Below are 13,418 nucleotides of genomic sequence, written 5' to 3'. Positions count from 1 at the left end.
TCACTCAACCACTCACCCTCACCGTTGGAGTCCATTCATCAGGAGAACATTCCCTTCTTCATTACCAGTGCACCAGTCCACAAGATCATCCTCGGCCTCCCTTGGCTTCAACGCCATAATCCTACCATCTCATGGTCGAGAATGAGAATTACAGACTGGTCACTCGAATGCCGGAGGACCTGCTTCCCTGTCCCCTGTGGTTCCACGTCGGTTGAGAGTCCTGTGGTTGCCCTGCAGCCCAACATTCCGGAGGTATACCAGGACCTGCGGGAGGTATTCTCCAAGACCCGCACCACCTGTATTCCTCCTCATCGCCCCTGGGACTGTGCCATCAACCTGCTTTCAGGTTCTGCGCCTCTGCGCAAACGCATCTACCCTCTGTCGGTGGCTGAGACCCAGGCCATGGAGGATTACATCCAAGAGGCGTTCCAACAAGGTTTCATCCGCACGTCCACTTCCCCTGCGTTGGCTGGTTTCTTCTTCGTGGCCTATAAGGATGACTGCATTGACTACAGAGGACTCAATGAAATCACCTCAAAGTATCGGTACCCTCTCCCATTGGTGCCGTCAGCCATCGAGCAGCTCCGCGGGTCCCAGTTCTTTACCAAACTGGACCTGCGGAGTGCTTACAATCTCATCCGCATCTGGGAGGGGGATGAGTGGAAGACGGCATTTAGCATGATGTCTGGTCAGTACGAGTACTTGGTAATGCCATATGGCTTAGCCAATGCTCCGTCAGTGTTCCAGGCATTCGTTAACGAGGTGTTCAGGGACATGCTCGGCCGCCAGGTGGTCGTGTATATCGATGACATCCTGATCTACTCGGCTACCTTGGAGGATCACGTCATTCACGTTCGAGCTTGTCCTGGAACGCCTTCTCGCCAACCACCTGTTCGTCAAAGCTGAGAAGTGCAAATTTCACCAGAGGACGGTGTCCTTCTTAGGCTACCAAATCAGTCCGCAGGGTGTGAAGATGGACGACAAGAAGGTAGATGCAGTCAGGTCATGGCCAGTTCCAACCACCTTAAAGGGGTTACAACGGTTTTTGGGTTTTTCCAACTTCTACCGCAGCTTCATCAGGAACTTCAGCTCTGTCGCCGCTCCTCTCACCTCTCTCCTTAAAGGAGGGCCCCGTAGGTTGGTGTGGAAACAGCAGCCGATGAGGCCTTCTGTCTACTCAAAGGACGTTTCACCTCCGCCTCAGTGCTCAAACACCCAGATCCCATGACATCCTTTGTGGTGGAGGTGGACGCTTCAGAGGTAGGCGTGGGGGCAGTTCTGTCTCAACGACAGGGTAACCCACAGAAGTTGTACCATGTGTGTTTTACTCTAAGAAACTGTCCTCTGCAGAGAGGAATTACGACGTTGGTTATTGTGAGCTCTGGGAAATACTGGTGGCCCATCACTCGCTATGTCAACTCCTGTTCCGTATGTGCTCAAAACATGTCCCCCCGGGAACGATCCAGCAGGGAAGCTCCTGCCACTTCCCGTGCCTCAGCGACCCTGGTCACATCTATCCATTGACTTTGTATCCGATCTCCCCTCCTCTGATGGTTTCACCACCATTTTGGTGGTAGTGGATAGATTTTCTAAGTCCTGTCATTTAATCCCTCTGCCTGGTCTCCCCACTGCTCTCCAGGTCGCTGAGGCACTCTTCAAGCAGGTCTCCCGGCATTATGGCCTTCCGGAGGACATTGTCTCTGACCGTGGGCCCCAATTCACATCACGAGTATGGAGGGCCTTCATGGAGAAGCTCGGGTACCGGCCTCAGTCCAACGGGCAGGTGGAGAGGATGAACCAGGAGCTGGGGAGGTTCCTGAGGAGTCACTGTCAGGACCGGCAGGGTGAGTGGGCACAATTCCTTCCATGGGCAGAGTACGCCCAGAACTCGCTACGTCACTCCTCCACTGGGTTGACCTTCTTCCAGTGTATTCTGGGTTTTCAGCCGGCCCTGGCCCAGATCAAAGCTCCTGCGGTTGATGTGTGGTTCCGGTGCGCAGAAGAGGTGTGGAGCGAAGCTCACATGAGACTCCAGCGCGCCGTCCATCGTCAAAAGGAACAGGCAGACCGCCACCGCAGTGAGACCCCTGTGTTCCACCCTGGGGATCGCATCTGGCTTTCTACCAGGAACCTCCCACTCCGCCTGCCCTGCAAGAAACTGAGCCCCCGGTTTGTGGGGCCGTTCAAGGTTCTCCGGAGGGTCAATGAGGTGACGTATAGGTTACAGCTGCCCAGTCACTATCGTATCTCACCCTCTTTTCATGTCTCCCTTCTCAGGCCGGTGGTTCCTGGTCCCCTAGCTGAAGCTATCCCCCACGACACCCCCCCATGGACATCGAGGGGAGTCCAGCGTATGCTGTCAGATCCCTACTGGACTCTCTGCATCGTGGGGGTCGGCTCCAGTACCTGGTGGACTGGGAGGGGTATGGCCTAGAGGAGCGGTGTTGGGTTCCGGTGGAGGACATTCTGGATCCCAACATCATCCGTGATTTCCACCTTCGCCGCCCGGACCGACCCGCTCCTCGTCCTCGGGGTCATCCCTCTGGTCGGTGTTGTCCTGCGGCGGGAGCCATGCATCAGAGGGGGGGTACTGTCACGTCTACTCCTGCTCCTCCACTCCGGTGTGTGACGTTGCCGGAATACTAACCACCGGTCCTGGGATTCATCATTACGCACACCTGACATCCATCATTACGCGCACCTGCAGATCATTTTGATTCACACCTGGACTCCATTACCTTCCTCATTACCTCCCCTTTATATGTCCCTCCCTTACGTTTAGTCCTCAGTCGGTATTGTTCCTGTGTTTATGCTATATTGCCCTTGTTACGCTGTCTCGTTTCATATTTGTTGTTTTATTAAACGTTTCACCTGCACCTGCTTCTCGACTCACAGCGTCATTGTTACAATTTGCTCAGTATTTGACAGATTGAGTTTCCTTAAACATGGACATTCAGATATTCTCACGGAACAAATTAAACATTAAGGGGTTCCTTGTTTTCCATAGCACCTTTATTTAATGTCCAACCATTCCTGAGCAAATATTAAGTATTGTTATTCATTGTCTGTGTACATACAACACTTCCACAGCAACTTTTGATCTTATGGAGTCTCGTAATAACAAAGAGTATAAAAACACTATGCATGTTCAAGAAAACTGACACCAAAACTAGTTGTCAAAAGCCATTACTGTATCATACTACTGTTATGAACAAGGTCTCTTGATTGATAATAAACACACATACAAACCCTACTCTCCCATTAGTACTGTTCAGTTTGTGCTTTGGTCTTTTACAGGATCTCCCATTTCATTAGTGATTTCATGATCACAGGTGCACTTCCACTTGAGAATAGTTGGGAATAAACAAGGATTCTTTCCGATCCGGAAGACAAAAGTTAAACTAAGCATTAGCAATACATGCTTTTTCCCCCTCATATACAAACTGCTTTTATAAAAGTGCATGGTAATGAATACATGGAAATATTAGTGTTGTTTAAAGTATTATATTCTCTTTGATCTGAGCAGTATAAGTTTGGAATGTTGTCTTTCTGCTGTGGTTAGCAACAGTTCATCTCCAGGGGGCGGGGTCAGTGAGAGCACGAGAGAGGCTGCAGCAGGATGGAGTTTGGATGCCCTCGATGATGACCTCTTTGTGACCCCCTGTGTTACCACTTGCCAGGGATGGGCACCCCGCACTCGTACCATCCCACGAAGGGATGTGGCGTATGCCGGCCAATAGGTCCGAAGTTGACTGGCTCCTGCCTGTATGATCGATAGTAACCTGCACAGAGGAGGACAGAGAGTGTTATAATGAATTATGAATAGATGTAACACATTTATAATGCTTTGTTAGATGATTCTGACTGTTTCTATTCAGCCTAGAGCAAGGATATTGAGGTTGTATATAATCAAGGCTATGGGACTTAATATGAATTAGAATATAATTATTTTTAATATCACCAGGCTGTAGGTGAGTGATGAATTCTGGGAGTTAATTTGTTCGTTTTTATTACCTTGTGCTGTGGGAAGATACGTTGAGAGGCTGGGGGAGCCTGTCCTCCCGTCTAGGTAAGAGTCTACAAACTGGCAGTGGTCCTCCCCATGGCCGAATGTGTCTGCTATACTGTAGAACGTTTCTGGAGGGAAAGAGAGATGAGAGACAGAGAGAGATGGAGGGAGAGATGGAGTGAGAGATACAGAGATGGGAGAGCAGTCAATGGTTAACAACAGAACACTCTCTCACACAATATTCCATTATGTAATGAGACCACAGAGCCCCAAAACAATAAAACACCCAGTAGTGTAGAAATGAGAGACGGAAAGAAAGGGTGTGATTAAGATAAATGTAGTGAAAGAGTGAGAGAATGAAAGGGAGAGCAAGAGGGGATGGTAGTGAAAGAAAAACAGGAAAGTGGGAGGGAGATACATGGTGGTGAGATTATAAAATAAAAAATAGGAGAAACTGTAAAGCAACTTGAATTGATCAAAGACTTAAACTTGAGAGAGAAGGAGATAAAGGAGGAGAGGAAGGTGAGAAGTAACAGCAGTAGTACCTTTCAGCCCATCTCCCATAAAGATTTTGTATCTCAGTGAGTTGCACAGGACCACGCCCACAAACTTTCTGTACCAGGTCCTCTTGACGTACTGGCTGCCCTTACAGGCACTGTGCTGGGGGTTGAATCTGAAGGAGAAGGGGATCCAGATAGGCTCTCCACCTAGAGGAAGGCAGGTAGCCTAGCGGTTAAGAGCATTGAGCTAATAACCGAAAAGTCGTTGGTTTGAATCCCTGCCGACTAGGTGAAAAATCTGTCGATGTGCCATTGAGCAAGGCACTTAACCCTAGTTGTTCTGGATAAGTGTGTCTTCTAAATAACTACAATGTAAAAGTGTCTGCTAAATGGCATATATTACATGACCACTAAACTGTTGCGGTGAAGGGTGAGCGCTCAGCATGTCCTTAATGACAGTCCCTCCTGATCTAACAGAGTGCTTACTTAATGCTACACTCACAAAGCTAGTCATTAATACCTACTCAGTTCTAACAGAGCTAGTCAAGACTAACTAATCGACTACTCTTCCCTCTGCCAGCCTCTAGCGGACTCAACGGTTAACACGTCAACTTCTAGTGAATCTTTGTTTTCATTTCAGCAATTTACCATCTGTGATGTGCTAGATGCCTTGCTTAAGTTTGATGTAAAAAAATTGTCTGGGGCTGATATGCTTGATACATTTTTGTTGCAGCTCTCTGCCCCCGTGATTGCTGAATCATTAACCCATATTTTTTTACCTGACGATTATAACTGGTACTATCCCCAGTATGAAAATGTATGCACTCACTAACTGTAAGTCGCTCTGGATAAGAGCGTCTGCTAAATGACTAAAATGTAAGTTGTTTGGAAGGCGGCTCATGTACTCCACCTTCACAAAAGTGGTGACCCTTGTGACCTAAATAATTATCGCCCTAATTCTAAATTTTCTGCCTAGCTAAAATATTAGAATCCTTGATTAATTCTCAGCTAAGATCTTTCTTATCTTTTAAATGTATTCTAAATGTACATCAGTTGGGTTTTAGACCAGGTCATGGCACCATCTCTGCTGCATCCCTAGTTATAAATCATGTGGTTAATTTTATGGATAAAAGGCAACATTGTGCTGCCCTCTTCATTGACCTGTCAAAGGCTTTCAATACTGTTAATCACTCACTGCTAATTCAGAGGCTTTTCTCAATTGGCCTAGACCAGGCTGCATGTAACTGGTTTAAAAATTACTTGACAGATAGAACTCAATGTGTATCTATTGATGGTGTTAAATCAGGTTTCCTGGACATTATGAAAGGTGTCCCGCAAGGGTTGATTTTGGGTCCTGTACTTTTTACTGTTTACATTAACAATATCGACTTGTCTGTAAAAAATTGTAACCTGCACTTGTATGCCAATGATACTATTGTGTATGCTATTGCCCCCACGGTTGACCAGGCTCTATCTGAACTAAAGTCTGCCTTCAATGTATTACAGAAAAACTTGATTGACCTGAAATTAGTATTGAATGCAGGTAAAAGTAAGTATATGTTGTTCTCTAGAGCACATACAGTTGAAGTCGGAAGTTTACATACACTTAGGTTGGAGTCATTAAAACTCGTTTTTCAACCACTCCACAAATGTCTTGTTAACAAACTATAGTTTTGGCAAGTCGGTTAGGACATCTACTTTGTGCATGACTCAAGTAATTTTTCCAACAATTGTTTACAGACAGATTATTTAACTTATAATTCACTGTATCATAATTCCAGTGGGTCAGAAGTTTACATCCATTAAGTTGACTGTGCCTTTAAACAGCTTGGAAAAATCCAGAAAATTATGTCATGGCTTTAGAAGCTTCTGATAGGCTAATTGACATCATTTGAGTCAATTGGAGGTGTACCTGTGGATGTATTTCAAGGCCTACCTTCAAACTCAGTGCCTCTTCGCTTGACATCATGGGAAAATCAAAAGAAATCAGCCTAGTCCTCCGAAAATTAATTGTAGACCTCCACAAGTCTGGTTCATCCTTGGGAGCAATTTCCAAACGCCTGAAGGTACCACGTTCATCTGTACAAACAATAGTACGCAAGTATAAACACCATGGGACCACGCAGCCATCATACCGCTCAGGAAGGAGACGCGTTCTGTCTCCTAGAGATGAACGTATTTGGTGCGAAAAGTGCAAAACAATCCCAGAACAACAGCAAAGGACCTTGTGAAGATGCTGGAGGAAACAGGTACAAACGTATCTATATCCACAGTTAAACGAGTCCTATATCGACATAACCTGAAAAGCCACTCAGCAAGGAAGAATCCACTGCTCCGAAACCGCCATAAAAAAGCCAGAGTATGGTTTGCAACTGCACATGCGGACAAAGATCGTACTTTTCGGAGAAATGTCCTCTGGTCTGATGAAACAAATATAGAACTGTTTGGCCATAATGACCATCGTTATGTTTGGAGGAAAAAGGGGAAGGCTTGCAAACCGAAGAACACCATGCCAACCGTGAAGCACGGGGGTGGCAGCATCATGCTGTGGGGGTGCTTTGCTTCAGGAGGGACTGGTGCACTTCACAAAATAGATGGCATCATGAGGAAGGAAAATTATGTGGATATATTGAAGCAACATCTCAAGACATCAGTCAGGAAGTTAAAGCTTGGTCGCAAATGGTCTTCCAAATGGACAATAACCGCAAGCATACTTTCAAAGTTGTGGCAAAATGGCTTAAGGACAACAAAGTCAAGGTATTGGAGTGGCCATCACAAAGCCCTGACCTCAATCCTATAGAAAATGTGTGGGCAGAACTGAAAAAGCGTGTGCGAGCAAGGAGGCCTACAAACCTGACTCAGTTACACCAGCTCTGTCAGGAGGAATGGGCCTTGAGGAAGGCTATCCGAAACGTTTGACCCAAGTTAAACAATTTAAAGGCAATGCTACCAAATACTAATTCAGTGTATGTAAACTTCTGACCCACTGGGAATGTGATGAAAGAAATAAAAGCTGAAATAAATCATTCTCTCTACTATTATTCTGACATTTCACATTCTTAAAATAAAGTGGTGATCCCTAACTGACCTAAGACAGGGAATTTTTACTAGGATTAAATGTCAGGAATTGTGAAAAACTGAGTTTAAATGTATTTGGCTAAGGTGAATGTAAACTTCCGACTTCAACTGTACAAATAACTGATGATTTAAGCATGTACTTTGGATGGTGTCCATATTGATCGTGTCCCTGCTTACAAGTACAGTGAGGGAAAAAAGTATTTGATCCCCTGCTGATTTTGTACGTTTGCCCACTGACAAAGACATGATCAGTCTATAATTTTAATGGTAGGTTTATTTGAACAGAATAATAACAAAAAAATCCAGAAAACCGCATGTCAAAAATGTTATAAATTGATTTGCAATTTAATGAGGGAAATAGGTATTTGACCCCTCTGCAAAACATGACTTAGTACTTGGTGGCAAAACCCTTGTTTGCAATCACAGAGGTCAGACGTTTCTTGTAGTTGGCCACCAGGTTTGCACACATCTCATTTTTTTTGTTCCACTCCTCTTTCCAGATTTTCTCCAAGTCATTAAGGTTTCGAGGCTGACGTTTGGCAACTCGAACGTTCAGCTCCCTCCACAGATTTTCTATGGGATTAAGGTCTGGAGACTGGCTAGGCCACTCCAGGACCTTAATGTGCTTCTTCTTGAGCCACTTCTTTGTTGCCTTGGCCGTGTGTTTTGGGTCATTGTCATGCTGGAATACCCATCCGCGACCCATTTTCAATGCCCTGGCTGAGGGAAGGAGGTTCTCACCCAAGATTTGATCGTACATGGCCCCGTCCATCGTCCCTTTGATGCGGTGAAGTTGTCCTGTTCCCTTAGCAGAAAAACACCCCCAAAGCCCCCGTTTGACGGTGGGGATGGTGTTCTTGGGGTCATAGGCAGCATTCCTCCTCCTCCAAACACGGCGAGTTGAGTTGATGCCAAAGAGCTCGATTTTGGTCTCATTTGACCACAACACTTTCAACCAGTTCTCCTCTGAATCATTCAGATGTTCATTGGCAAACTTCAGACGGCCCTGTATATGTGCTTTCTTTAGCAGGGGGACCTTGCGGGCACTGCAGGATTTCAGTCCTTCACGGCGTAGTGTGTTACCAATTGTTTTCTTGGTGACTATGGTCCCAGCTGCCTTGAGATCATTGACAAGATCCTCCCGTGTAGTTCTGGGCTGATTCCTCACCGTTCTCATGATTATTGCAACTCCATGAGGTGAGATCTTGCATGGAGCCCCAGGCCGAGGGAGATTGACAGTTCTTTTGTGTTTCTTCTGTGATGCCACGAGAGGCTACCGCTTCCAGCGGGGTTGCCCAAGTAGTGCAAGGAGTCCAGGTTCAACCAAAACAAGGATTTTATTCAACGTCTTCGGCAACTAACGAAATTATAATACAATTCTCTTCTTCCTCCAACCCACCCTCCAGACCGTGTCTCTTCCCTTCCAAAACAACTCCAGCCCATCAGCCCTGATTGGTTTCAGCTGCGTGGGAAGATTGGCCATAGAGGGTTGGAGTTCCCGACCATACCAGCAGATGGAGCCATAGCTGTCTGGGTTTGCAGCCATCTCAGGGGATGTAACGTCCCTCCAGGACACAGCCTCTCGTGACATCACACATCCCCCTCCTCGGGACCGACGTCCTCGTCCGGGGTAAAGGCAGCGAAGAAGGCATCACGCCGGGAGAGGGCGTCCGCATTGCCGTGGTGCTTGCCAGACTGCTCTCTCTTCAACTCCTCCAACTCTAGGACCAGGGACTCCGCCTCCTGTTGTCTCTCCTTGAGTTTCTTACTGAACGCATCAGCCTTGGTTTTAGCAGAGTTTAGCTTCTGTTGAGCAGCTTTCAGTTCCTTCTCTCTCTCTGCCTCCGCATTCTTCATCTTGTTCTCCAACACCTTGTACTTCTCCTCTGCCTTCTTCTGGACCTCCTTACTACTGCGCAGGGTCTCCTCACACTCCTCGATGGTCCTGCGCAGCCTCTCCAGCTCCTCCTGTTGCTTAGGGAAGGAGCTCTGTTGGAGTTTAGCCTGGAGGATATCTAACTCTTCTGTCTTCATGTCTAACTGTTGCTTTAACAAACGATACCTCTCAGCGGTCCCCTTCAGACCAGACAGTTCTTTGTCCAGATTCTGTAGCTCCGTCTCTGTGTCGGTCTGGGCACCTGCCATCCCTATCAGAGCCCGGGCGGGAGTGAGTAACTCGGAGGATTGCACGGAGCCTTCCCAGGATGAGTCTTGCCTCTCCGTTTCCGAGGTACTGGGTTATCCTCTCCTGAGACTCTCTCCAGAGTGGGTAAAAGGCTGGGCAGTCTCGTCCAATTAGGACAGGGACGGGGAGGGAATCAACCACCCCGCCGTCGTGTGTATGGTTCCCCGTGTGCTGGTCATTGTAAGTTCAGTAATGGGGTATTCTCTGGTGTCCCCATGGACACAGGAAACTGGGAGGACTTTCCCCGGGGTCAGACACGTTGGGCCCACCAAATCCTTACGCACCAGGGTGGCCCGGCTACCAGAATCCAGTAAGGCCTCCACATCATGGTGATTCACAGTTACCGGGCAGGTGGGGGGGTCGATCTGGGCCGCCATCTACGACTCCCAAGAGCGAGGCAAAACGGTGTGTGGGTGCTGAGCTGGAGGACTCCGCAGTGGGCATAGGTTCATCGGCTGGTTTCCCACACTGCCAGGAGATATGTCCAATCTCCCCACACCGGTAACACTGTCGAGTTTCCCCCTCCTGGTGTACTCTTCTTGGACCCGCCTGGTTTCTGGCTCCCCCTGGAGCCGGGATAAGTCCTGACGTGGCTGGGTTCGAGACCTTGGGGTCCTTTGGACGGGTTCTTCCCATTTGTGGTGGGGCCGCACTCCTGGGGTCTTTTCGGGAAGCATTCAGCATCTCCGCTGTGGCCTGGTACTTTTCCACAGCTTCCACGGTCAGATCAGCCGTGGTCAAGGCCTGTTGACTGATGAACCGTTTTGCCTCATAAGGCAGGGCGCGTGAGGTAACGATCCACCACAACGGCCTCCACCACCGCCGCTGCTGTATTCCTCTGCGGATCCAGCCATTTCCTTGCGATTCGGACAAGTTCATGCATCTGCGCCCGAGGAGGTTGGTCTGGTTGGAAGGTCCAACTGTGAAAGCGCTGGGCCATACCAAATTTTGTGAGTCCATATCTGCTGAGGATCTCAGACTTCAGGGCATCATAGTCAGTAACCTGGTCAGGGCCCAGGTCCCGGACAGCATTCAGCGATTCCCCGGTTAGAAAGGGGGCTAACAGACCAACCCACTGTTGCTTGGGCCAGGCTTCCCTAGTGGCCGTGGCCTCAAATGCATGCAGGTATGCCTCAATGTCATCGGTAGCTCCCATCTTAGATATAAAGTCACTTGCCTTTATTGGGCGGGTATTTTGGACCACCCTCTGTCTCTGCAACTGCAATTCCTCTGCCTTCAGAAGGTTGGCTTTCTTTTGCTCCTCCAAGAGAGCCACGTTTACTTGCATCTGGGCTTGCTGGCCAGCAACAAGGGCTTTCAATATGTCCTCCATTTCAGTCGGCGGGGAGCCTACGGCCAACTTGGAAAACTGGGTGATCAAACCTTCGGTATCCTCCTCTGACATGCACTATTAACGCTTGAGCGTGCCTGTATTCTCCACCATCTGTGATGCCACGAGAGGCTACCGCTTCCAGCGGGGTTGCCCAAGTAGTGCAAGGAGTCCAGGTTCAACCAAAACAAGGATTTTATTCAACGTCTTCGGCAACTAACGAAATTATAATACAATTCTCTTCTTCCTCCAACCCACCCTCCAGACCGTGTCTCTTCCCTTCCAAAACAACTCCAGCCCATCAGCCCTGATTGGTTTCAGCTGCGTGGGAAGATTGGCCATAGAGGGTTGGAGTTCCCGACCATACCAGCAGATGGAGCCATAGCTGTCTGGGTTTGCAGCCATCTCAGGGGGATGTAACGTCCCTCCAGGACACAGCCTCTCGTGACATCACACTTCCATTTGTGAATAATCGCACCAACTGTTGTCACCTTCTCACCAAGCTGCTTGGCGATGGTCTTGTAGCCCATTCCAGCCTTGTGTAGGTCTACAATTCCCTGACATCCTTGGAGAGCTCTTTGGTCTTGGCCATGGTGGAGAGTTTGGAATCTGATTGATTGATTGCTTCTGTGGACAGGTGTCTTTTATACATGTAACAAACTGAGATTAGGAGCACTCCCTTTAAGAGTGTGCTCCTAATCTCAGCTCGTTACCTGTATAAAAGACACCTGGGAGCCAGAAATCTTTCTGATTGAGAAGGGGTCAAATACTTATTTCCCTCATTAATATGCAAATCAATTTATAACATTTTTGACATGCGTTTTTCTGGATTTTTTTGTTGTTATTCTGTCTCTCACTGTTCAAATAAACCTACCATTAAAATTATAGACTGATCATTTCTTTGTCAGTGGGCAGACGTACAAAATCAGTAGGGGATCAAATACTTTTTTCCCTCACTGTATCTGGGCATCTGGATAGATGAAAAGCTGTCTTTTAAAAAGCATATTGACGAGTTAGTTTAGAATAAAAATGGTCTTCTTCTATAGAAAAAGGTCCTGCCTCTCGATAAATAGTAGAAAGGAGATTATTCAGTCGACGTTCCTATCGGTCCTAGACTATGGCGACATCATCTATATGAACGCAGCTGCTACTTCATTAAAGCCGTTAGATGCAGTTTAACATAACGCAATGCGCTTTATTATGGGCAACAGTTTTAGCACTCATCGCTGCATTCTCTACCAGAAAGTTGGTTGGCCCTCTTTGATGTCACGTAGGTTGATACATTGCTATGTTTTCATTTATTTACTTTTACAAAAAGTCCCACTGTACCTAACATCATTACTAAACTTTAGACATACGAGTTATCACACCCGGTCTCAGGGATGGCTAACTCTGGAAATTCCTGTTGCATCCTAAGATGCTGGGTTCTTTTACTGAAGACTCTGAAGCGTACTTATAATAAACAGAACAGATTTATTTCATGTTCTCCTTAACACATTCCAGTTGACCACTCTCTACAGTGTCTTCAGCCCAACTCCCCAATACATCATTGAATTTTCACTGCCCTTGCATCACGTAATTCAATCACTTCAATGCAAGAACGGATAAACCCCATTGTCATTTGTTAATTTAAAATAACTCAACCCCTGCATACAAATCCCATTGGCTATTTGCAACCATTTTAAATCTAAACCTATTAACACATAATACATTTCTCAATACACCACAATTCCTTTGGTGTCTACTGAGTTAGGTAAATCAGCTTTTAGATTTTTTGCACTTTATTTGGGGAACAATCTTCAAAATGTTCGGAAAAGTTTCTGTTTTGGTGCCTCTAGGCCAATTCAGATCGCTGATGAAGGACCTTTTTACTGATGAATGTCTTTGTTTTTTATGACCGTGTTTCTTTCTTTCTGCTTGCATTTTGTATTTTTATTTTGATGTGTGTATTTTCTGTAATTTATATAATTCAGGGCTGTAAAAGATACCTTGGTCTCAGTATGACTCCCTGATAAAATAACGGTTAAATAAAAATAGAAATAAAAAAACTACACTCAACCTGTCAGTTCTCACAGAGCTAGTCAAGACTAACTACACATCCCCTTTACTGCCAGTTCTCAATATGCCAGTCTCTCCTTTTCAGATACACAGCAAATTGTGCATAGCACCCAAGGGAGGGGGGAGGAAGGGGTGAGAGGGGAGGGAGTGAACCAGCACCTGCCCCCCTCATCCCCCTCCTCGAAATACCTGACTGACTCTCTTAATTAAAAACAATAAATACCAAAACAGTACTTTGGCATCGTTTTACCACTATGG

The 13,418-nt window shown here is 46.8% G+C and overlaps 1 protein-coding gene across 1 annotated transcript in view; it reads right to left on the bottom strand.

Annotated features, from left to right (window-relative positions):
- Positions 1–2,990: 2,990 nt before the first annotated feature.
- Positions 2,991–13,418, bottom strand: part of LOC121548694 (fibronectin type III domain-containing protein 1) — a 94,898-nt gene continuing 84,470 nt past the window's right edge. Inside the window, exons 20-22 of the mRNA XM_041860222.2 lie at positions 4,555–4,716; positions 4,015–4,137; positions 2,991–3,782 (exon numbers count right to left, since the gene is read on the bottom strand). Of these exons, the coding sequence (XP_041716156.2) occupies positions 3,667–3,782; positions 4,015–4,137; positions 4,555–4,716 (401 nt within the window). The 3' untranslated portion in view covers positions 2,991–3,666. The remainder of the gene's footprint in view (positions 3,783–4,014; positions 4,138–4,554; positions 4,717–13,418) is intronic.

This window comes from Coregonus clupeaformis, chromosome 33 (genome assembly GCF_020615455.1).
Source record: "Coregonus clupeaformis isolate EN_2021a chromosome 33, ASM2061545v1, whole genome shotgun sequence".
NCBI classification, from domain to species: Eukaryota; Metazoa; Chordata; class Actinopteri; order Salmoniformes; family Salmonidae; genus Coregonus; species Coregonus clupeaformis.
Note: the sequence above shows the minus strand (reverse complement) of the source record. Positions and strands in the feature narration are given on the sequence as shown.